This window comes from Gavialis gangeticus, unplaced genomic scaffold (assembly GCF_001723915.1).
Source record: "Gavialis gangeticus isolate Ggan-Ray unplaced genomic scaffold, GavGan_comp1, whole genome shotgun sequence".
Taxonomy (NCBI): Eukaryota; Metazoa; Chordata; order Crocodylia; family Gavialidae; genus Gavialis; species Gavialis gangeticus.
Genome location: NW_017729024.1, coordinates 8,963,208 through 8,987,514, shown reverse-complemented (window position 1 = coordinate 8,987,514; position 24,307 = coordinate 8,963,208). Strand labels below are relative to the sequence as shown.

Genomic DNA, 24,307 nt, shown 5'->3' with positions numbered 1-24,307 from the left:
TGAAGCATGGCCCACCACCGGGAAGAGGAAGCGACAAAATCATGGTCATTTCCCTCTTGCCACTCCAGTGGCTGGGTGGGGGTGGGGTCAGACAGCAGCCAGCAGGGCCCCTTAGGCAGGGGGCAGGAAGTGGGGTTATTCCCTCCTCTGTCCCTGGGGCGCCACAGCACAATCTGCCTGCCCTGACCACTGCCACTGCCGCTCGCTGTGTCTGGGGCAAGTGGTGGAATAAGCCCCCTCCTGCCCCCCTCCCTTCAGCGTGCGGTGGAGGGGGCTTATTCCACCACTTGCCCCAGGCACAAAGCAAGTGGTGGCAGTCAGGGCAGGCAGATCCGGCTTCGGTCCCCTGGGGGTAGAGGGGGGAATAACCCCACTCCCTGCCCCTTCTGCTTCAGGGGCCATGGTAGCCCACCACTCAGCAAGGAGGGGGGAGCACCCAACAGACTGGGCTCAGGTCCTTGCTGGTGGGACATGGAGGGGGGAATTAAACCCCTCCCAGGCCAGTTCAGCCTGGGCTGGCCACGCACACTCAGCACAGCTTGTCTGCACCCAAGGGCACTCTCTAGCACCCCCTAGCGCCTGGTCTGAGCAACTGCAGGCATGTGTATGCAGTTTCTCAGTCCAGAGGGAATAACTAGATAACTAGAGGAGGCTAGATGTACACCTTGCTGGGGTCGTTTGACCCCAGTACTCTTTCCTGCCATGGCAAGGGGTCAGACTAGATGATCTACTCAGGTCCCTTCCAATCCTAGAAACTATGAAACTATGAAACTGTGCTGTTACAAACCGGTTCAACCTAGGTGGGTTAGACTAACCTGCAAAGATTTAATGAATTCAGGCTCCAGCTTTTTAAATGTCTGTCCCCAGCCTTGGAGGCTATGTGTGATTTGTATCAGAGCAACCTTTTCACCTCATGGTATCTCCCTTGCCAGGGATCACTCTTGTTGTCTAAACTATCATAAACCCTGAAGTGATTTGGCTCAAGGCATCATATAGGTTTCAGCAAACCAATGATAGCCTATCTACAGTCATGTCACGGAGACTGTATGTTAGACATGGTGACATTTACACTGAAATATTATTCATCTGTTTTGTTAGTTAATCAAATAGGCTCTTGCCCCTACACACTCAAATGCACATAAGCCCACTGAAACTCTGAATGCCTTTTTAAAATGTAACTGAAATTGTTATAGCCATTATTTTCAAGTGTTTCTGGGACCAAACCTAATCATTTCTTGCCTTGCCTTCTATCATTCAGAAAATTTCCTTTAAACATTATTTACTGTGGGCAAACTGACATTTAGATGTGGAAAGTTCACAAAGTTTAAGAAAGCAAAAATTTTCTCAGCATTCATTGCTTAACAGTTTTTTAAAACCATCAGGCCTCTTTTACTCACAAATTAGACTCATTTGAAATTGCGACATGTTAATTACTTTCAGAATTAGCAATGCCATACAAATCAGTGTTTTTGTTTGCAGCCATAATCTTTACAACATGATGTGCTGCTTCCCATTTTTATTCTCAGCTCAAGAAGCGTCCTGCTCCACTGGAGACACATGTGCCTCCATTCTAATCATTCATACACACTTGATAATGCTTCTGACATTGGAAAAGAGAGAAATCAGTGACTACACAATTAAACATCTTGCATTAGTCACAAAAGCACCATGTAATCCAGCTACCACTTTCATCTTTTCACTTTATGTGAACTCAGGCAGGCTTACTCCCAGAAACGCACAAAACATAAAAAATGTCCATGTGATAAGTGGAGTAAATGTTGCATTGCTACAACAAATCCTTTGTTATAAGTTAAAATACATGAAAAATCATATTCTATTCATACAGACTTATATACACTTCCATCAAATGATGACTTGTAATAAAAACAGTGGCTTTAAAGAAAGTTACAACTAAGTGTACAATTGAATGTTGCAAAGTGGAAGAAAAATAAATATTTAGGAACGCTATCCTTAAATGGTCACTCTGCTTGTGACAGTAAATATCATCACTATTTTACAATATTTGTAAGACTGCTAAACCAAATGTCACTTTCAGTTCACTTTTTAGGACGCTTAAATGGTTTCACTGGGATTCTGTTAACCAAAATAAAACTTGCTGTATGCTGCTTTTATTAATGTGGTGGACCTCAGGCTCTTTTAAATTAAAATAGCCTTGTATAACACAGTATACTAAAAATGGTAGATAATATTCTTAATTTAGCATTTTAAACTGCATTGAAAGAACACTTTTAGAGGTTTGAACCTATTCTTGATAAGTCAGGTTTGGGAGGGTTGAGGGTAGAGATCTTTTTCCATTACAGTACCCCTGAAGCTTGTGACTTCAAACGATTTATTGGAGTCAAAATGTAGACTTCAGTAGTTACATCTAAGTAAGAGCAATGAACTTATTTGAAATACTTTATCTTTGCATTTTCTCATAAATTTCACCAGAATACCGTGACTTGACAGAGAAGAGATGATAATTGTTAAATTACTACTTTTCTCTATTACGTATGACTACAGATACAAAATCTGTCACTGTATCTTTCCTTAAATTAAGGCACTTAAAGGGTTTTACTGATGCATTTTAATGTGCCATTAATGGATCAAATTTTAACTACGCCCTCTAAATTTTAAGGCCTAATCCTGTTCCATTTGAAGTTAATAGAAGCCCTGCTACTGTCTACAAAAGAAGGTAGAGTAGGCCCTTACCAAATTGAAAGTGATCTCTAATTGAATGAAAAATATCCTTGCCAGCAAGCTCAGTTCAGCAAACTTTGACTGTAAGGTATTGTCTTTCAACAAAAATTGCTCTGACCAACTGATTCTAATAGGCTTACATTAAAAAAATCTTGAATTAAATTCATTTTTTGGTATGCAAGCTGTACTCAAATGCACTTAGCACAGTAAATATACTCCCAGATGGGTGAAAAGTGTAAGTAGTATTTATTGAGGCAAATGCTCTAATGTCAACAGTTGCCAGGAGAGATAATCTAAAATGTTCTGATGGAACTGTTTTCTGTCAGAAAATGCTATTTCAGACAAACCAAGTATTGGTTGGCGACATGCTGATTTCATTAAAACTTTCAACACAGACATCAGGAAGGTAGATGAGCTGGCTGACCAGCTTGCTTAGTTCCTTATCAGCTTCCCTTTTCTCCACCTTCCCTGACCCACCTGCTCTTTATCAGACTATGATAACTGTGAAAGCTTGGCCAAACCTACACATGAAATTTATATGACCACATTAAAATAACAGTGCATCTTTTATAAGAATGCAAGATCATGACTGGGACCACGCCAAATGTAGCAATCCCAAGTGATTTCATCCCCTGTGCTAGCTGCAAATGTACCCAATGTTTTATAATGCTACAAAACCATTCATAAATAATTGCATCTCCCTATGTAACTGTGCCCTCTGTGTTGACACCTTATCCCTTGATCAAGGCATATTTCTCAGAACAGGCATTCAGCATCTGTTTGGGGTTTTGCATCACTAGTTCAGAATATTCTGCGTTCTGCCCCATGGTTAAACTACCCAAAACAATATCGATGCCCCAAGGTGTACCATTCAGTGAATCAAGACACATCTCATTTGATTGAAGTGTAAGCTCCAGACCAAAATCTTGCAAAAAACAAGTTTCACAACTGGACAACTCAAAACTGGATTCAAGCAGTTAGCAATTGTAATATGATGGCCTCTCCCTACCTGTTTTATTCAGAATTTAATCAACCAACTATCCAGGAGGAATGCTTTGAAGCTATACAATTGAAGAATATAAGAACAAAACAGAGTTGCTGGCAAAAAGGGCACTCCAGGAGAGAGAAAGACATCGCAGCAATGTTGTAACCTGCGCTCAGCTGATCACTCTGGGCAATAGATCTATGCCCGATGAAGGCTGCAAAGACTGAAACTGATTCCTGTCTGCACTGGCGAGAGACACTACTGCAGCTAACATATACTAGGACATTTGTGATAGCTCATCTACTGCATATTGGGAAGTCTTTTTCTGTCATGTAATTTTATAGCTCGTTTGTGGTATGGTTATTAAAGCCTTTCTGTCATTAATCGAATGAGGTGTTGTGCCAATCCTTAACTGCGCTAGGATCAAATCGTGCTTTTGACTGCAAGAGACTATACAGTGCTTAAGATTGGGGGCCATGACTCCCAGCTCCTAGGGTGTGGTAGGGAAGTAGGACTTTCTGGTTCTCAGCTTCTGATCTCCATTAGGGAGCCAAAGCTCCCACTGTTGCCTGGTCTGTACAGCTCTACTGCTGGCTCCCAAGGAGTTAGACAGCCAGAGAGCAAGACAAAAAATGTCAGGCTGGTTTTCCCAAATTTCCAAAGTTGTGAAATGTTTCATAAGAACTAAATTCTATTTTCTAGCTAGCCCTCCTGATCACACTTTTGAAGACCCGGGGGTCTTCAAAAGGAGGCTGGATAATCACCTAGCCGGGGTCATTTGACCCCAGCATTCTTTCCTGCCACGGCAGGGGGTCAGACTTAATGATCTGCTCAGGTCCCTTCCGACCCACTATGAAACTATGAAACTAAATAGCTGTTGCCACCCCAGTGGAGTCATGAAGAAGAATGTCTACTCATGCTGGCCCACATGTAGTAAGGTACTTAATTATGTAGCATTCAGTGGTACTATACAAGGTAAGCACTTGCTACCTGAGTTAGAGCCTTTGAGGATAATTTTAATACTGTAAGTAAAGGCCATTACAAGGCAACATTCCACAACTGTGTACAGTTCCAATACAGATCTCCTAATTAAAAAGAAAGCTACAGTGATTTCAAAACACCACATGGTCACTGCTGAAAGATTCAGAGTTCATTACTGAACTTTGGTTATGACTACAGATAAACCGCTATTCTAGTTCAACCACCTCCAGTCTGGATAACTGAACTGATGCAGACATATACTGCTTGGACAACAACAATAGCGTACGCCAGAATGAAATAAAGGCTCTTTCAACCAACACTGAGGTAGACAATATCTGTATCACTGTTCCACAAGTGAAATGGCTGGCCATACTGCAGTTGCATAAACAAATCCCATTTTCTACCTACAATCTATCCTACACCCCAAATTAGGAAGACTGAAGCCACCCTTCCCCCTTGCAATAAAATCCACTTTTTATACATCTCAGGAGGCCGCTTTGCTTTTTTTCTATATAGTCACATTACCCTGACCACAGTCAATGAATTGAAGTTCATGAACAATCAGATGATAATTGTGAATATGATTATGGGAGGGTTTTTCACTGGTTTACATGCTTTATTCCCACTATGTGCCAAATGATTTTGGCCTCCTAAAATGCACAGAATGTTTTCTACAGAGAAAGGAAAAGTATGTTTATACTTGTCAAATGTATTTTCTATGAGAATTACCAATACACCTCATGTGTAGGGTTAGATCCCTCTAATGTTCCATGGTCATGGAGAGTTATAATGCACCCAAACAGTCATATATGGGCGCCAGCTCCCCTGCTCCTCCAAAGATAGCTTTAAAATATTAGCATTCTACATCAAGTTGTTCATAAACATTAATAAAATAACAGCTTTATATCTAATATGTTCTTAATTAAGAAAATAAGTACCTGTATATTTCATTTAGTTTACATTATTATAAATCCAAATCTAACATACATTAATGTGTAAAAGTAAAGGAAAGAACAAATTACTGGACATAGTTTTTTTTTTTTTAGAGAAAAGAAAGTTACAAGTTAAAACATTCAACTTCCCATTGTTTGCTGATGTCTAATGACTTTAAATTACCAGGTGTTGCAAGTGGTAAAAAAAGGGTATGTTCAATTAATCATAATTCATAAGTCATTAATAAAAATACTGAAAAGAACTGAACCTAGGACAAACTTCTAGGGAACTTCATTTGATACCGCCTCCTAGTTTGACATTGAGCCACTGCCAATGAGAACAATTATCCAATAAGTTATAGAGCCACTTTACAGTAATTTCATCTAGACTACAATTCTTTATCTTATGTTGATGACTTGACTGTTTTTATGAGCAGTGAGGATGATGCCCAGTGCCTGGTCAAGTGTAAATAGGCTGATGAATACACATCCACAGCCCATATCAACTGGGCCTCCAGTGACATGTTTCTGTCAGCCCAGAGCATCAGGTACCTGGGCCAATGCTCAGCCTTCAGACCTGCCTGGAAACCTGTCCTGGTGCTGAAGTGGCTTCAAAGCCCTTGGAATTTTCCTAGGTGCAACAGCCTTTTAGTCAAGAACTGGGAAGGTGAGCAGGCCCCCGTTCAGCAGCCACCCTTGAGGGTCACCAGTTCTCTTGGTGATGAGCAGTTTATACATGGTGCACTAAGCTAGGAAGGATTGTTTTGCTATTGCTGCTGCTAGGCACCACCTCCAAATCATGTCAGAGCAGGCAGCCTGGACACCTCACTTTGCAACACACCATAAACTACTTTGTGTCACATTGGGCCACTGAGAGGGAACTCTGGCAAGGTGACAGATAGATGGCTAGTCTTAAATGTTTGACTCCATAAAAGATGTTGGTGGGTTGGAAGTTTCAATCTCCAGTGATATGGGTGTTTTGTTACTGTCAAATGTTTCATGCTCAGCCCTGGTTAGGCCAATATTTCCTTTCAGGAGCTGTGACCAATGTTAATATAGCGACCCAAAACAGTCTTTTCAAAATCTCAGCAAGAGAAACAAGCAATAGTTTTTTTTAAAAAGTGTTTCTTTTTCTTTTTTTTTGTTTCCCCCACCACCCAGAACAAAAGTTATCCACATGAAACTTCTGAATCTAGATTCAGGCATGCTTCATTTATCCCAGACATCTCAACTTTCTGAGAATGGGATTTAATCGGTTTTTCAGCAGTCTCTGCCGACTCTGCTCCATCTTTTTATCTCCTTAACTTCTCTCTTGCATTCTTTCCTTCCTGGATTCTCCCAACTATAACCAGACTATTGAACTCAGTGTGGGCAGAGATAAAAATTCAAATGCATATTATAACTGCATTATCCTTTAAGTATCAACAAACAGGAATATCTGAAGCTATTTTTCCCTTTTCTCCAATTATAGAAGTAACCCTGGCTTGAATTAGCTCCCCTGTTATCACAGAGCAACAACATAACCACAATGAAGTACATAGCCATAGAGAACACAATAGCCATAAAATATAATAAGCAACCTTCACAAGAAAGTTTGCATTTTTAAAACAAAACAATTTGCTCTTAGAGAGAGTTGTAAGCAAAGTCTTCAGTTTTACAAAATTATACTTTTTAAAAAGTAATTACTGAATGCAGAAAAATTTACTTGTCAAGCCCATTTTTTTTCATAACAGATGTGTGTATGGTAAAGTCTTTAAGTTGCTTCTTCTGATGCGGGTAGGGGGAATTAAACAAACAAATAATTTAATATTTTACAAAACAAAACCATTTCACCCCCAAATTGTTTAGGGTCTTTTTTTCCCCTTTCCACGACTTACTATGGTTGGTTTCATTTGGATAACCCATTTTCTCGGAATGGCTTGTATATCAGTACTGAACTGTAATTACTGTTTCACTGTCTACAAGCGTATTGGTCACAACAGTAAACACCTACTCACATTAAGCGATTGCCAGAAATAATAGGATTTCAGTTGAAGAACCTATTATTGGTAGTATAGGCAAAATAAAAACAAGGAAAGTTATGTCATCAAGTGGAAATCAAGACAAGAAAATAATGAGCAAGCACTTAAGTACCAGAAATGCCATCTTGTTAAAAAAATAAATAATATATTAAAAATGCAATATTGCACCTTTCCTTTACAATTATCAGTAGCATCAGGATCACTAACAATAACAAGATATTGTTAGCTTTTTCCAGATAACATTGCATTGGATCAGAGGTGAAAACATTACAATGTAAAATTGTCTTATTTGTGTCTCATATTCTGTGAAAGCCTGGCAAAATTTTAATAAGGGGTCCTCACTGAACCTTATACTTGACTAGTGATAAAGTCTGTGCCATAAGGAACAGGAATAGGGAATATAGGGGAACAGGAACTGGGAATATAGGACTGCCCTATACTCACCTTACTCTGGGGGTTGGCACTTCACAGTATTTTACAGGAGCGCCCCTGCCATGAGTAGCCCCACCACATTGCCATCAGGCCCTCCAGTCAGACATAGTGTACAGTCATACTCAGATCTCCCAGTAATAGTATAGTAATAATCCATGTATGGATTATTAATAAATGACTTACCTCTGGTAAACACAGGCCTTTCTGTGCACCCTGCTTTACCTGCACCTCAACTCAATTTGGTGTCAGAACAGAATGGATCCTACATCCAAAGAGAATAGGAAATAAGAGAAAAGGAAGGAATAAAAAGAAGTGTCGTGAAAGGATAGTTTATTTTCCTCATCCCAAAAATAATTAGCACAGCTTCTGGAACAGGTTCTGCTGCCAAGGCTGAAATGTAGGAGAGATAAGGAAAGCTCTGCTATCTGAGAAGGGCAGAGAAGGTAGGACAAGCCCCCTCCTGAAGAGGAGGCAAATAGGTAGCAGGCAGGAAGAGAAAATTTGAAAGGCATCTCAGTAGAAAAAGATGTGCTGCAGGCCAAAAACATAGCTGGCACAGTAAGAAGGCCTGTGAAAACATAAAGGAAGTGCGACATCTTCATAGGAACACTGATGATGTGAAGGAAAAAGTTGCCTAAGGATATCAGGGGGTGATGTTCATGGGGAACTAAAGAAGAACAGTTTGAAGAGTCTGCAAAGGAAGGCAAGCCATTCTAGGAGCTGCTTCAAAGAGTCCTGATGTGACTCCACATAAGAACTTGGCTAAAATATATATTCTGAGCAGTTTTATGTCCCAGCAGCACTTGTCAACATAACCAATGAATATCAAATGAATCTTGTCGCAGAAAACACAAGATTTGCTAGGCAGATGACAGACTGATAACATCAGGAAAATGTCCGGATTAGAAGGTATATTACAGAGTAGTGAAGAAATTGTTTAATCCTTAAATTTTGATGGGAAATCTAAGCAGACATCAAAAGAAACATGAGGCTGCAAACACAGTAGATACTGTTACAGAGCTGATAATATTTGACTGTGGTTATGCTGTGAACGACACTCCTTCCCATCTCTCATCCCAGTGAGGAACAGTTTATGGAAAACTGATCACCAGATCAGAAGTTCACTTAGCATCAGCTTTAATATGTGTGAAAACTTGATACCGAATTTGTGGTAGATTAAAGCAATGGTAGCCGATTGCCTAAATGCAAACTAGAACATCCCTCCAAAATACAGGTCTCAAAGAGAGTTTAAAAAAAGAACAGCCTCTGGCCAGCAACCTATTACTGAAAACATGAAGACTGATCTTTATTTCCATAGTCCCAAACTCCTCAATCTAATTTCAAGACTCCAATTAGATGTCTATATTTATGATGTAAAAAGTTGATGATACAGAGAAGGATGTGTGGTATGGTCCTTCTGCTGAAGTTCCTGAAGATGAATAAATCTGTTGAAGTGAACCCTGTTCTAGAGGGTAAAGAATTCAAGTCAGAGAAAGTAAAAACAACGTCAAGTAAAAAATAAGGGGGGGATGGGACAGGATGGGATGTTCCTGTGGGCCATGAGAAAGCAGCAGCCAGAGGGAAAAATAATTAAGAAAAAAGCTATGCTATCTGAGAAGGACAGTGAGGGTAGGACAAGCCCCCTCCTTAAGAGGAGGCAAATAGGTAACAAGCAGGGAGAGAGAATTTAAAAGGCATCTCAGCAGAAAAAGATGGGCTGCAGGCCAAAAACATAGCTGGCACAGTAAGAAAGACTGTGAAAACATAAAGGAAGTGTGACAACTTCGTAGGAACACTGGAAAAGAATTGAGAAAAATTGAATGAAGAAAGGATAATGGTATGGTTATTTGGGATGTAGTGTGTATTACCTATATATTTTAGTCAAAGTTGAATTATATAAAATAACAGCAATTGACTTTAAAAATACAATATTTTAAACACTATCTTTTAGGTTTCTGAAGTGTGTACATATTGAAAACTTAAAAAAGGGGTATCACACTTAATACAACGTGATTGAGCTACAGGGACTGCATTTAAAATTTGAGGGATATATTTGATATTCAGCATACAATACACATCACCTTATATTAAAGTTCCTCAGCACAGATACAGGGTCACATTTATATATCAGACATATTAGTCAGCTTGTATGGTGTGGGAGTTAAAGGAAACTATCATCCTTAAGAGTTTCAGTCCCAAATACAGAATTGATATTAAAATTGGCATTTCTGTTTAACAGGAAACACAATCGACAATGAAGAGAGAACTTTTCTATATTCTTCCTGTCCTTTACCTGTCGGGGGGGGGGGAGCACCGAGCTCGGATGGGCAGGGTGTGCCTTCCCCACCCCCTGCGGTGCAGATCCCTGGATTCCGCAGGAAGTGGAGCGAAGCCCTGCCCCGCTTCCCAGTGGAGTCCCAGGATCTGCAGGGGGGAACGCAACCAGTTCCATCATGCAGGGCTTCCCCATTACGGTGCACAAGTGCCAGGAGCTGCATGTACACCACAGGGAGCCCCATGTGGAAGGCCAACCTGGTTGCACTCCTTGCCACCACATGCAGCGCTGGCTGGAGCCACATGCCGCTGGGCAGCAGTGCCTGCGTGGGTCGTGAGTGCCCACCACCTGCTGCTGCTACTGACGGCAACGGCTGTGCACCTTTGGGAGGGGGGCATATGTGAGGGTCCCCACCCCCCCTCACACCCCACAAACTGAACATACCCACACCCTGCACCTACAACTCTCCACATATCCACCCCAGCATCCACTATGCCCCCCACAAACAGCCACACCTTCTCACAAATCACTCCCCACACACACACACACCGCCAACCATACCCCACATACAATATACAAGAATAAGACTGAGTTATTATGCAATCATCTCTATATGCAGTACACAAACACCAACCATAACAAAGATTTTTTTGTAGTTAAACTATAATACATTATAGTAGGTGTTTGATTTTTAGTATATGATTTTTTTTTCTGGTTCCAGGATAGGAACCCTCCCCTCCCCTCCCAAAAGGATTAATTCCAGGAGCATGGGGAGGGATGTCTGGTGGCAGAAGTCAGGGTAGGAGAAGGACATCCAGTCCCAAGATGGTGACCAGGGAATGGGGCACCTGTCAAGGGGAGGGTTTACCCTTGTGGCCCTTGAAAGTTCACCTAAACTCATTAAGTGGCCCTCCAGTCGAAATAATAGCCCACACATCTGTTCTAGAGTCTCCTCCATGTAAGGATCTGAAGTTCCTTACAAATACCAGTTGGTTACACAACAGTGCTTCATCAATGATCATCTACCATTTTTATGGATTGAGAAAAGGAAACACAGTGAACTTAATAAATCAATCTCTTGATATTATGTAGAAAGCTTATGTGAAAGCCAGGAATAGAAACCAAGAACTCTCTGTCCCTGTTCTGAGCTTAAATATAAATGAATTACAGATATATTAATTTAAACATGTTTCACTGAGTGTGTAATATTGCCTGGTAGTGATGTTTTGTAGTCAAGTTCAAATCTTGAAGATATTTTCATACATCTTTTATATATAATGTTAAAAAAGAATGAAATTCAAAAGCCGTCCCTGAGGCATGCTTCACTGGAAGGCAGTATAGCAGTGTCATAGTATTGTAGTCCATAAGAAGTTCTGAACAATTTAATTAACTTCTTCAGAAATATGCATGGATAATATATAAAACGTAAATTTATATAGTGTTGGTGATCTCAGTAAAAATCCCATATTCTTCTCTTTACTTGAACAATTACCACAAGTGCTACTATGGTGGAAAGTTCTTCAGTACCAACATCAGAAATGGCTTTGGAAATATGCATATTTAGCTACCCAGACATGATCCCTCCAAATAAAGATTAAGCCATGTTCTTGGACAGGTGTACAACATTTGACCAGTATTGCCTATGCTGTGTTTGTCTGAGTCTTAAAGTACAATTACATTCTTTAATTCCCTAGAACTCTCAATCTAGAAACATTTGAACACTACAACATTCAGTCAACCAAAAGGGAAACAACAAAACAAGAATTAAAATTATATTGTTGCATGGAGGCCGTGACACATTTTTTCACTTTAGTACATTTCTTTTATGTCCTATTGCATACAAAAGAGAAATTAACTCATTTATGACAGGTTACAGATGTTAGTGAAAATAGTGTCACTTTTTCCATTTACATCAAAAACTGGAAGTGGTCAGATGAACCTGAGATGAGTTAAAATGCTTTAACAAACTTTTGAGGGGTTTAATTGCTACTTTTAAAAAGCTCAGCTCACTTGTCTCAATATTATATCAAAATACAGTTTCATAGGAAAGAAATTCTGTGCCATATTTTGCAATACTAGAAGAGAATAAAATTCACAGTTCTTCTAAAAGATGCTAAAAGACCACATGCTAAAGATTACCTTACTTGATCTTTTCCAACTCTTCCTCATTAGCATTGTCTGTAAATGAAATAGAGCATTTTAATTACCTTTTACTCTGACACACACAAAAAGGAGGCCAACTGTCTTCCAAAGGGACAATCCACATTTAACCACAACTACAACTGAAGTGACAGCATACATTCTACCGACAACTACACAGGAAGTGAAATCAAACAAACAACTTGAAGCAACATTCACACACGAGCAAACTTCACAATTTGATTTCCTGAAAGTTTCTGGAGAAAACAAGGTAAAGCATATGAAGAGAGTGAAAAAGAAGTAGGCTAACTGAATAGCAAAGGAAAAAAAAAAAAATCAATGAGTAATTAATGATAATTACTGGATTTAAATTAGTGGAATTTTTGACCAATTAGTTTGTCATTTGAGGAACATATGCCTTCATACTTTAGAGCACTCTAGCTGCACTGTGCAGCAGAAGAGGTCTTCTGAGGATATTTCTTGAAAAGGGAAGTCCTTGGGTAGCATGTAGTTATTGCAGGATTTTTAACACCACTTTGGTAATGCCTACAAGTGCTGGGATGTCAGCAGGGAAAAAGGCAAAGCCTCAGGTGCCCCTGGGTCTGGCTGGTTCCTGCCTATTGTCTTTAGATACATTTCTGTGGACTAGGATCTGACAAGGTGCATGACAATTCTGGGATCAGGTGACCCCCACAGTAGCTTAAAAACTTACATTCCTTTCTATGTGCACTTCACACTTGCACCAAATACTCATTGAGGGCTACAGAGCATTTGGCTGATGAAAATGTTCTGGATTTAATTTTCTGTAATAAGATATTATGATACTCTTACATTTCAGATACAATAGTATGAAATGCTGATTACTTTCGATTTTAAAGGGGAATTTAATGTAGACCACTAAAAAGTTGTGCATTTTTTAAACTTCCAAGTGTCTATTTAGTTTGTAATATCCAAAACCTACTGAAGAATTAAAGTATGTCTCTAATAACCTTTTATTACTGGTACACTACACCTTCTGCCATAAAACTTACAAAATTATGACAGTGATCCTGTTTTATTTTGAAAGAAACAGAAACCTATTCACATTATCTCAACAATTTGTCAAAATTTGACCCAGCTAGAGACTATCCACTGCCCTTTCTGAGGGGAGAACTAGCATAGACTGTCCTCAAGTTCTTCATGATTAAACAAGATAGAGTCTTCAAGTCAAGAAGGTGGAACATTTAGATAGCTTCAAATACCACTTGAAGCAACTTACCTGAGATAAGGTAGAATTAAGTTACAGAATCTGCATTCAGCAAAAAATGTTAACATTAATTTTTGGGAGAATAAATTTTCACTTAATGTAAACAAATTAAATGGCATCAAGTCCTGCTGAAGTTTCTCGGTTGATTGCAAACCAAGGAATTTGTGTACTCTGCTTGAGTGGAGGACCCCAGTGAACTATCACTTTCTTTTCCACATAGTCTGGAAAGAGTTTTAAAATATGGTATTGTCCACCCAGCAAAAAAAATGAATTAAAAAAAATCAAGAAGAAAAGCAAAGTGTGTGCATGTGGAGATAGGGACTACATTTTGGTGATAATCTTAAAATACATAGCAGGGTTCTGTTTTAGAATGGAAAATTGGAAGGACAAAATGGTTATTTTTGTGATGTTCTTTAAGCTGCTAAGGAGAGTTTGAGATCTAAAGGGCCAATTTTTTTCCTCAGTAAACAATAGGTCAGAGCTTAGCAAGCACTTTCTATCCATAGAAGTCAAAGTGCTTTAGAAAGCTGGGTAAGTATCATTAACCCCATTTTGTATAAATAGTAGAACTGAGTCATAGAAGAGTTAAGGTCACCCTGTGAGTCAATCACCAAGCCAGGACTAAGACTTGGATTTCTTGGGTCCTAGCAACTGTACCACACTGCTGCCCTTGTCACCAATATATTTTCCTAAAACAGCACCCACTTTTGCTCACACACCCTCACAACTCGGTGCCCAGGGTGATTGCCCCTATTACTCCACTCAAGTTACATTACTGTCCTAGAGCAGTGGTGGCTAACCCACAGCACACATGCCACAATTGGCACAAGCAGCCAGTATGCTTAGCATGTGAACTCCAGGTGCCAAGTTAAAGGGGAGCCAGCAACAGGCGTTGCAGCAGCACTCAGGGAGAGGCAAGGAACCACAGCGGCAGTCATGGAGAGGATAGGGATAAGAGTGGCAGTCGAAGAAAAGGCAGGAATCAGTGCTATCTTGAAGGTTTGGCCACATAAGACCTGTGGGGGCAGGTGCCACAGAATTTAGTGACCCAGTGGCGATGCCATTTGGCAGCACTGGGTGATACCAGGAGCTGATTATGAGAATGGCGCTATCTCATACTTTGGACTTAACTTGTGGCACACTTGCCAAAGAGGCTGGCCACCATACTTCAAAAAGATTGATCCAACACCTCAGGATCAACAGAAAACACTCATCGATCCCTTTGGATCAATCCCTAAGAGAGGAGAAGAGTTAGGCTCAAACCTTAAATCAGCCAGAAATCTAACAGTATTTCAGCTCTGAGAACTTTACTTTGTATCTTTAGCTACAGAAACATATGACTGTACTGTTGAACATATCATTATCATTGCTGGCTGTACCAGAATAAATTTCAAGTTGAAGCAACAACAATCCAGTCAACTTTCCTTAGAAGTCAATACAGAAATAAACAGACTATGATGAACGAGCTGCAGGAAACGATTTCAGTTGAAAGCATTCCATTAACTGAATCCATTCCTCTCTTTCATTTTTTCTGTGATATTATCCTTTAGGCACATACAAAACAGTATAGACTTCAAAAGAATATACAAAATTCCAGCATATTAATACTGGGTATATTTTTTGAAAAAATGAAAAACTGGGATTATACCTTGTTTGAGATAAATCACTTCAGATGGGAGGAGGGAATCAACATCACTGATTTTATTTGCATTAAATAGATCCAGGTAACATTCATATGTTTCATTTGTTTTGTCTAGCACTAATCAAGCAATTTATTACACTTCTAGAGGATATAAGGAAACATGCAGCTCAAATGAACTCACAGTTACTTTGTAAGTTCTCCAGTGATGAAATCTGTGCATTGAACTCTGCTTGAGAAAGAGCCAGAGAAAAAAAAAAACCTCATGCATGCACAATAGCACAAACAAACAATACAGGACACAAAGCAAACAAAAACACTTCATTAGTCTGCACACAACTGCAAATGATGTATATGCCATGCTTTACATTACACGTTCCAAAGCAAACATTTATCATAAACAAGATACAGCTAGGGTTCACAAGACCAAACAAGCTTTACTGGTACATGCCTTAGATAATTTTAAAACCAAATGTTAATACCCATTTCCTACATATAAAAAAAAGTAAAATATCTGCCATCATGCACACAAAACTTTTTAAAGTTCTGGAATTAGAATCAGCATTTTTTCTTTAGTAGTTCTCATATTTCATATTTTTCTGTTATTCTTTTCCTTACATTAGTTATCCAAACTGCCAGTTCCTCATGCTAAAAAATTTTTTAAATTACTTTTTTAATATAAAAGATTACTAGTGTTAGCACCACACAGCAAATACGCATGATTTTATGATTCAGAATTCTTGGAACTAGTGCTACTGCGATGAATAGGTACTTGTACTGGATCAGGGGGAATCAAGTCAAGAAAATATAGACTTTCCTAAAAACTATGGAACTATTTTATTTTAGAAATGTCACCATCAATAGGCTGGACTAGTTCATGTTTCTATAGGCTATAACAAATTCATTTAATTCCAAGGATCAAATTTCATTAAACCCATATTCAAAATTCACATGTATCTGACCATACCTCTTTGTTTCACTGGAATTCCTATGTAATGGGATAGAAATTCTATTCAGGGGTTATGGTTTTAACATGTAATTAGGTTATAAGACTTCCAGTATTAAAATAGACATTTCTTATTTCTTTAGACTTCAGCAGTATGTCACAAAAAGTTAAGACTATTTGGACACAATACATTTGTTCGTCTCAATTCAATGATAAATTGTCACTTTTCCCAGTACATATATACACTTTTATGAAGTTTCTGGCTTTTAGAATGTAATATGTTTTTATGTAGGGAAATTGGATATTTTATGTGCAAATTATATTGCCCATCAGTACTTTGGACACTGCATCTTAACAGAATTTCCTTCATGAAGACACAAAAGAAGTACAAGTATCACTATAGAGAAGATCAAGTATGCAGAACCCTATATGCATGCTGGGTAGTAAGGCTGTGCAAAATTTTGCCCGGTGTTTCATTTTGAAGCTGTTTCAATATGTTTCAAGCTTGAAATAACAAAATTGAAATGAAACAAAAGCATTTGAAACAGTTTTGAAATGAAACAAAGAACTTGAAATGTTTCAGAACTTTTGAAATGTTTTGAGTTTCAAAGCCAGGCTTACTGGCTTCAGTGCTGGTCCCAGCCAGCAGCACCCGCCTCCTATCATCTGGCAGGCAAATCAGGTGCTCCCCACACCGCCAGGAGGGCTGCAGGGGCTGTGCTGGAGTCCTTCTGGGGGTGCAGGCCCCTGATCTGCCTCCTGGATGACAGACTGGTGCTAGACACAGACTGCACTCAGCGCCAGAAAAATCAGTGCTTCCACTGGCCCCAGGCGGCAGCACCTGGCTCCTGTCACCTGGCAGGCAGATCAGGGGCATGCACTGCCAGTAGGACTCCAGCACAGCCCCCGCAGCCCTCCCAGGGGTGCAGGTGAGCCCCTGATCTACCCCAGGCCCTGCACCCTCCTCAAGCCGGCTCCCGTACGGGGCCGGGACAGATCAGCTCGTGCGGGGACCCAGTACTGGAGCTGGCTTGTGCAGGGCAACGATCTTCCCGGCGCTGGTCCCAGGCAGCAGCACACAGCTTCTCTCATCTGGCAGGCAGATCATGGGCTCACAGCCCTCCCGGGGGTGCAAGCAAGCCCCCAGTCTGCCTTCCTGCTGGATTTCAAGTTTCCCCATAATAATCTATGGGCGAAACACTGAAACAGCATAGAAACAGCAAAAGTTTTGATGAAACGAAATAAAACAGTACTTTTGAAACAAAAAGGAAACTCAAAACAAAACACTGTTCTGTCAAATCGTTGAAACAGAAGTCGAATTGGAATGGTGCTGTTTTGAACAGCCCTACCGGGTAGGTCTTACAGTTCACTGTATGGGTAGGTCTTACAGCTACTGGGTATCTCTAAGCTACAAGTAAAACACTTGTTATCCTTGACACCTTGTTACCTTGTTCAATGCTTTTCTTTTCAGAGTTCCACTCACCTCTCATTCACAGAGAAGGATATTCAAAATTGCCAAAAAAAAATGATTGTCACCACCAGAAATACTAACTCTGAACCTCCAGCAAGGATGTCTTTTCCTTCACCTTTAAACCAAAATACCTCAACATCTCACAAGCAGGATGACAGGATATGGCTTCTTCCAACTATCAACCACATTATTTTTAGCAGGCTAGCAAAAGGTACCACTGCAAAACTTGCCCTCTTTCTGCACGCCATTGCTGAACATGGAACTTCCATAATTCTCTTGACCCCTCCAGTTTGGGTAGCAATAGATACTATTAGGCATCATGATCTGCATCACAAACTCACTCAACAATATTATAGCTCACTATACTTCAGTTGGGGCTGAAATGTGGAAAAGCTTGGGGGCATGAATACTAGCAATAAGCAATACTAACAACCTAAAGAGTAAGTTTCAAATTATTAGGTGCTGTTTCCTTATCTCCCTCTTTCACATATTCCAAGAGCTGTAACTAAATTAGAAAGGCTTACATTACCAAAAAGTAGCAGCAATTGCATTTTAAGAGATAACTGAATTTGTACCTTTTTTTTTTAAATATCGTGAGGAGGTATTTCAGATTTGAGGAGACTAGGCTTAAGTACTGAAAATCATCTCCCATGTTATTCAGTTTGGCAATGCGACAAACTTTTTACACTGTTTACATAAAAGTAGGTGTAAACCATTCAGCTTCATCAAACTGTATAACTAGTTCAAAAGAAAATAAGTGAATCCCATTTAGGTAATAAAAGAATACTCAAAGCAGAGGAGGTTTCTGATTCCTTAACATCTGAAAACAGAGTATGTCTTAGTCTTATTTGTCTCTCCCACTATCTAACCATGTTTTGAAGTACTTCAGAGATTTCAGGCTTACACCAAAATACACATTTAAAAAAATATAATGCCCCACTCCATGCAACAAAATAGAGAAAAAAAAGTATTATCTGAATGCCAAAAACCATTCCCCCATGCTACATACAGAGAGAAGATATGTGGTATTTGAATAAGTATTTTATTAGGACCAAATTTTTCCAATAATATTATATGGGAATAATGAAGGGCAAGAACTTGCCTTGTATCTCTAATCAAGTAGTTAATTGCCTCTTGAATCAGAATTATATTAAATCCAGTCATACAGCAAGGCCATATAAAAACAAACAAACAAACCAACCAATCCCTGGATGACAGTCTAATTGGAGTGACATCTATTTTAATAATCTCTTCTCTGGAGTTGAAATAAAGAAAGATGTGGAAGCAAAACAAAAGATATATTGCATCTTGTATCATTAAAGTACTGATGTATTATTGTATACCAATTCAGCATTAATTTTGTATGTTGCTGCCCTACTGTGGCAGAAACTCTCTAATTTGACTAGAACTTTACTTACATATACAAAACTTGTCCTCAATTTACAATGCAGACAGGTCTTATTATGGTAAATCCCCAGCAACAACCATTTAAAAAGAAGAAAAGGTTAGTTTAGTAACTAGAAAGTAAATAGAGTTGAAAGTCACAGTCTGTTGAATTTGTTCTCCAACCAGACAATGCAATCCTAAACCTTTACACAATTGTTTCCTTTTCTTTTTGGCACAGATCCATTTAAGGTGTAGAAATGAAAAGGCCATGCTGTTGCATTGAGGTTATCTTCACTATTTTAAAATGCCTCTGTATAGTAAGTGCATATTCTTCCTATAATGAATATATCTGTGTTTGAGTATGTTGAGTATTGGCTCTACATTAGGAAGTTTTCCTCTTAAGAGAAAAATATTTTTCTAAATAATAACCAGTATTAAGGCAGGATAATGCCAATTTTACAAATTAGGTCACTTTGAGCAAAATGCCTGTTGCTGGCAAACTCAAAAAAAAGTTAATTAAAAAAGGAAGAAGAAATAAATCTCAACTACATTTTAGAGTTTGTTGCAAGAAATGAAAATCTGTAAGATGGAGTCCTAACAAAATGGATTAAATCATTTTTAAAGAAACACTGTGGTTCAAATTTGTGAATGAGTATTACAGTATTTTTTTCTGTAATATTTTCAACTCCAAAAGAATATCATGAAGAAAGTGACAGGCATCAGAATTATTTTCAAACTCTAAAGCTCTGGAATTCAAAGTACCAATCGTAAGTACCACTACTTACATGTTAAATAATTTGTGACAGAGAGAAAAATATAGACCTGTATCACACTATAGTTCTATACATACAAGAGAAAATAGAAGTTGGTGAACTACATTCAGATAAACATTTTTTCCTCTTCTGATATTGTTTTATATATATATAATAGTATTTAACCTTCAATGCTTGATTTTGATAGCCAATACTGTTTCTTGGATAAGTTTTGTCAGTCTTCTAATTCACTCCTGATGACAAAGTGCATTACATCAATCTGAGCTTACAGCTGGGCTCACTTTAGGGATAATCAGCTGATATACTGGGTTGTGGGGGTGAGACTTTTTTCTGGCCTTAAACTACACGAAATTATGGAATAAAAGATAAACATTTTGATTAAAATGCTTTTCACCACTGGATATGTTCTAATACTGAGAAGAAGAATAGAAAAGGCAAAGGGGATGATTTTCTATGGAACAAGCTACTGTACAAAGTGCCTCAAAACTTATTTCACTGTATACCCATTCAAGGTGCTAAGTGTGTTTCTCAGAAGGAATTCTCTCTAGTTTCAAAGTGAGATTGCATGCAGTTTAGTTGAAAGCTTCTCTTAAATTTGAATAGAATGGTCCTTAATAAAATTACCACAAATTCCCTGCCTCTGTGGACCAGAAGTGTACATTAGAAGGAAAATAATCCATATTATGTTATAAGTACTGTACAAAATGCAGTACGTTAAATTTCTAATGTAATCAGCCTGCCCTACTTACAACTCAGAAGTTAACAGAAGAAATGAGAGAACAAAGCAAATTCAGCTAAAGACTAAATTTACCATTTTTAGTAAGACACATGGAAAAATTGAAAAGTAACATTTTCTAAACCACTGAATTGTCTTTCATGCCCCAAATTGATAAGGAGCTTAAAATAAGTGCTGAAGAAGGCTAATATCATGTATGGCACCTTTTCAAGAGGTTGAATAATATCATCCAGTGCTTATTTTATTAAATGCCAATAATCAGAAACTGCACTCAGTACAAAGTTTCCTTCTTAATTTTAGAACTAGAATAGTGTTCAAAAGTGGTCGTCTAGACAACACAGCACTAGGTCCAAAATTCTTTGCTGACAATAAGCCAGTCCATTTGATAAGAAAATTCACCTGGATTTTGTTTAATGCTGCTGAATATTTATATTCTACCTAGATTATTCACTATTTTCATAAAAACAGTCTGCTTTGAGGCAGGCCACACATGCTTAAATGCACCAAAAAGACAATTCAACTCTGTTCACATTACATATATAAATGAAAAACAAAAAGTTGTCAGGGTATGTGCTTTTCCCTTGCTATCCAATTATCCATCTGGCTATGGAACAGTCACAGTATCACAACCATCTATCTGATCATGGAACATTTACAGTGAGAACAAGGTAACACTTACTTGTTGAAACATTAAAACTTACCACTTCCTTTTGCTCTTCTCTTGGAGCCATTAGTACTGATAGTAATATAGTTCCCATATCATGGTCAGGATAATGAGTATCCTTTAGACTCAGGGTAACATCTGTTGGTCTAAGAAACCAAAAGATAAGTATTTATTTTGCATTTCAGGCACTGATTGAATCAAGCTTCTGAAGACTTTGACAACACGTTCTCCATTTTGCATCAAGTAACTTGAAAATAAATCTAAAAGTAAATTACTTCATGAACGTGGTGTCTATTCTTAATCAGATCAGTCTAAATACATTTGTCACATCATGCTTTCTAAACAGCTGTACATAGTAAAGTAATTAAATATTAATTGTAAAACTAATTTTGATTAAAGCAGAAAAATAACAATATAAAGTTCTACTCTTGGCCAAAAAAATTGGTACAAATATAAACAAAATAATGGCTATAATCTTGGCTAGCCAACGAGTATAAACAACTACAGCCATCTGTAGGTATTTAGGCACATGGGGTGTCACTCAATCGAGCATAATTTATAATATAAGTAAAACTTTGCTTTCTAGCTTAAGGGGCACCGACTAATTATTTCTAAGCATAATATTGCAAATTCTATTTTGGACTCCACAAGTATGAGATTATCAAACAATCTAGCATACTGTACATTTCTGACCCCAGGGATCTTTGCATGTCTGCCATACCTGTTTAATTCTAATGCAGCAAGATCCAAAAACGCAGAGCCAATGAAGTCATCTTGAAGCCCAAAGTCATAATCAAAGACCTAAGATGTACAAGAGATTAAAATATGTATTATTATAAAACTCTACTGAAACTTTCCTAATAAATGTTTCTTGATAGCCTGTTTTCACATGAACAATACTAACATTTTATTAACAGACCAAGCAATTAAAAAAAATAACAACATGGAGACTGAACAGGAGTAATAGGTGTAAGGCCTCCTTTACACATTACAAGTATCATGCAATTAACTAGCTAATTGTATAATTATCTTGAGACCAGCTACCTGTGCAAAGTGCCTGTCACGCCATAAAAAGTTCCAACCAGCTATATAGTTAGACCTCAAAAATGTGTTTTAACTTTATAGCTGGTTGCTACCAAGTTTTAATTGTACAGCAGAGTCTCCCCTGAAGCTGGGAGCCCCATCAGCTGACTAGGCTCCCAGCAGCAAGGACACACCATGCCAGCAAGGACATGGAGGGGTCTCTTAGCCCTAGCAGCTGCAGCTCTGGGTCCTGGCAGCACCCTGCAGCTGCCAGGACCCAGAGTCCTACAGCTCCAGATGCTGGGTCCCAGCAGCATGCCTCCCAATGCCAAGACCCAGCTGGATCCTGGCAGCTGCAGGGTGTGGATCTCCTAGCCCCAGCAGTGCATGAAACACTGGGGGCTGAAAAATTGCAGAAACTGTGGTCTCCCAGCCCTGGGAGTTTCAGTTCCACCTATGGCTGGGAGACCACAGTTACTTTGATCTTTCAACCCCAGAGGTTTCATGCAGCCCCAAAGCTGGGAGACTATGGCAGCTGCAATCTCCCAGCCCTGGGGGTTTCTCACAGCTTTGAGGCTGGGAGATTATAGCAGCTACAATCTCCCAGCCCCAAGGGTTTCACACAGCCCTGAGGCTGTAAAGGTCATAGCAGCTGTGATCTCTTAGTCCAGGGGGTTTTGCACAGCCCCAAGGCTGGGAGATCACAGCAGCTGCATCTCCCAGCTACAGGAGTACATGGGGTACCCCCATGGCTGGGAGCCCCTCAGCTGAGGGGGATCGCACGTTAGATCCCATTGCACATGTAGAGGGGCCCTAAGAGACAAAAAATAAATCCTGGATTTATCTTCTAGTTTATGAATTATCCTTAAGATGTATATTGATTAACTCTACAAAATACAAGCAGGAGGGTGGGATACAGCTGTAAGAAGGAAATGAGCTGTGGTGCTAGTATAAATATTAAATGATAAAAATAAACCTATAACACTACAATTTTTCAAGATTGTTTAAACTGTTTTTAAATTTATAAACTGAAACAATCTTTAAGTGATTTATGGAAGGGGATTCTATCATTACACAAACTGATACTTGAGTACATGGTTGCTGGTGACTATTTTATATCAAGTAAGATCATGACATCTCAAAAAGCATCAAGACAAACTTGTAGAAAACTGGAATGGAGTCTGTGGCCTTTGTACCAGACTGATATGAAAGACTGGGGATAGATTATTACTCCTTCCTGTATTAAAGGCAGTGAAAAGGAAGGTTTTTGGTGAAAAAAATAAAGGAAAATGAAACACAGCACAACACAATTCTGGTAGTTTACACAAACCAAAATGTAGAAAAAGCCAAGTCCAAACCTTTTCTTGGAAATATAAGTTTCAACAAAAATGTTGGCAGGAGGACTTCTTTAAGAGAGCGAGATGCTCCAAGATGACCAATACCCTAGTAATGCATTTAGCTTTGACACATGAAACCCAATTTCAAGGCACTGCTCTGCCTTATTTGGACCGTTAGAGTCTCTTTCTCTCCGGGCATGGGCACACAACTCAGCATGGGGCAAGTGAGGGCAGAAACTTAAAGCCCTGGAGCTTCCATGCACCAAGGGGGATAAGAGCACACATAAATAGTCACAGGCAGATCCAGGATTTTATAAAGGGGTATATGGGAACATCCAGTGGTACTGCAAGGGTGGATGCATCTCCCGCTCCCAGGTTCCCCCCACTGGGCAGGCACACTCAGAAGCAGGAGCAGCACTAGGGACTATTTTTTAAGTCCCTCAATGAGGTAAGAATCTTCCCTAGGGGTGCACCGATACATCAGTTTGATATCAGATTGGTAACAATATAAAGAAAATTGTCTATATTGGATATCAGCCCGATGGGGCTGATAAATTGGGTGGTAAATGACTGTGCACCCACAGCACAGCATGGAGCAGAGCCAGCAGTATGGAGAGGGAA

General features: G+C 39.1%; 1 protein-coding gene across 2 annotated transcripts in view; it reads right to left on the bottom strand.

Moving 5' to 3' along the window:
* The window catches only part of MCTP1 (multiple C2 and transmembrane domain containing 1), a 417,042-nt gene that overhangs the window by 269,692 nt on the left and 123,043 nt on the right, over positions 1-24,307 (bottom strand). Inside the window, exons 4-6 of one of the 2 annotated variants that reach the window (XM_019516879.1) lie at positions 22,048-22,127; positions 21,364-21,472; positions 12,466-12,504 (exon numbers count right to left, since the gene is read on the bottom strand). In XM_019516879.1, the coding sequence (XP_019372424.1) occupies positions 12,466-12,504; positions 21,364-21,472; positions 22,048-22,127 (228 nt within the window). The remainder of the gene's footprint in view (positions 1-12,465; positions 12,505-21,363; positions 21,473-22,047; positions 22,128-24,307) is intronic. The other variant, XM_019516880.1, reaches the window with a different exon arrangement.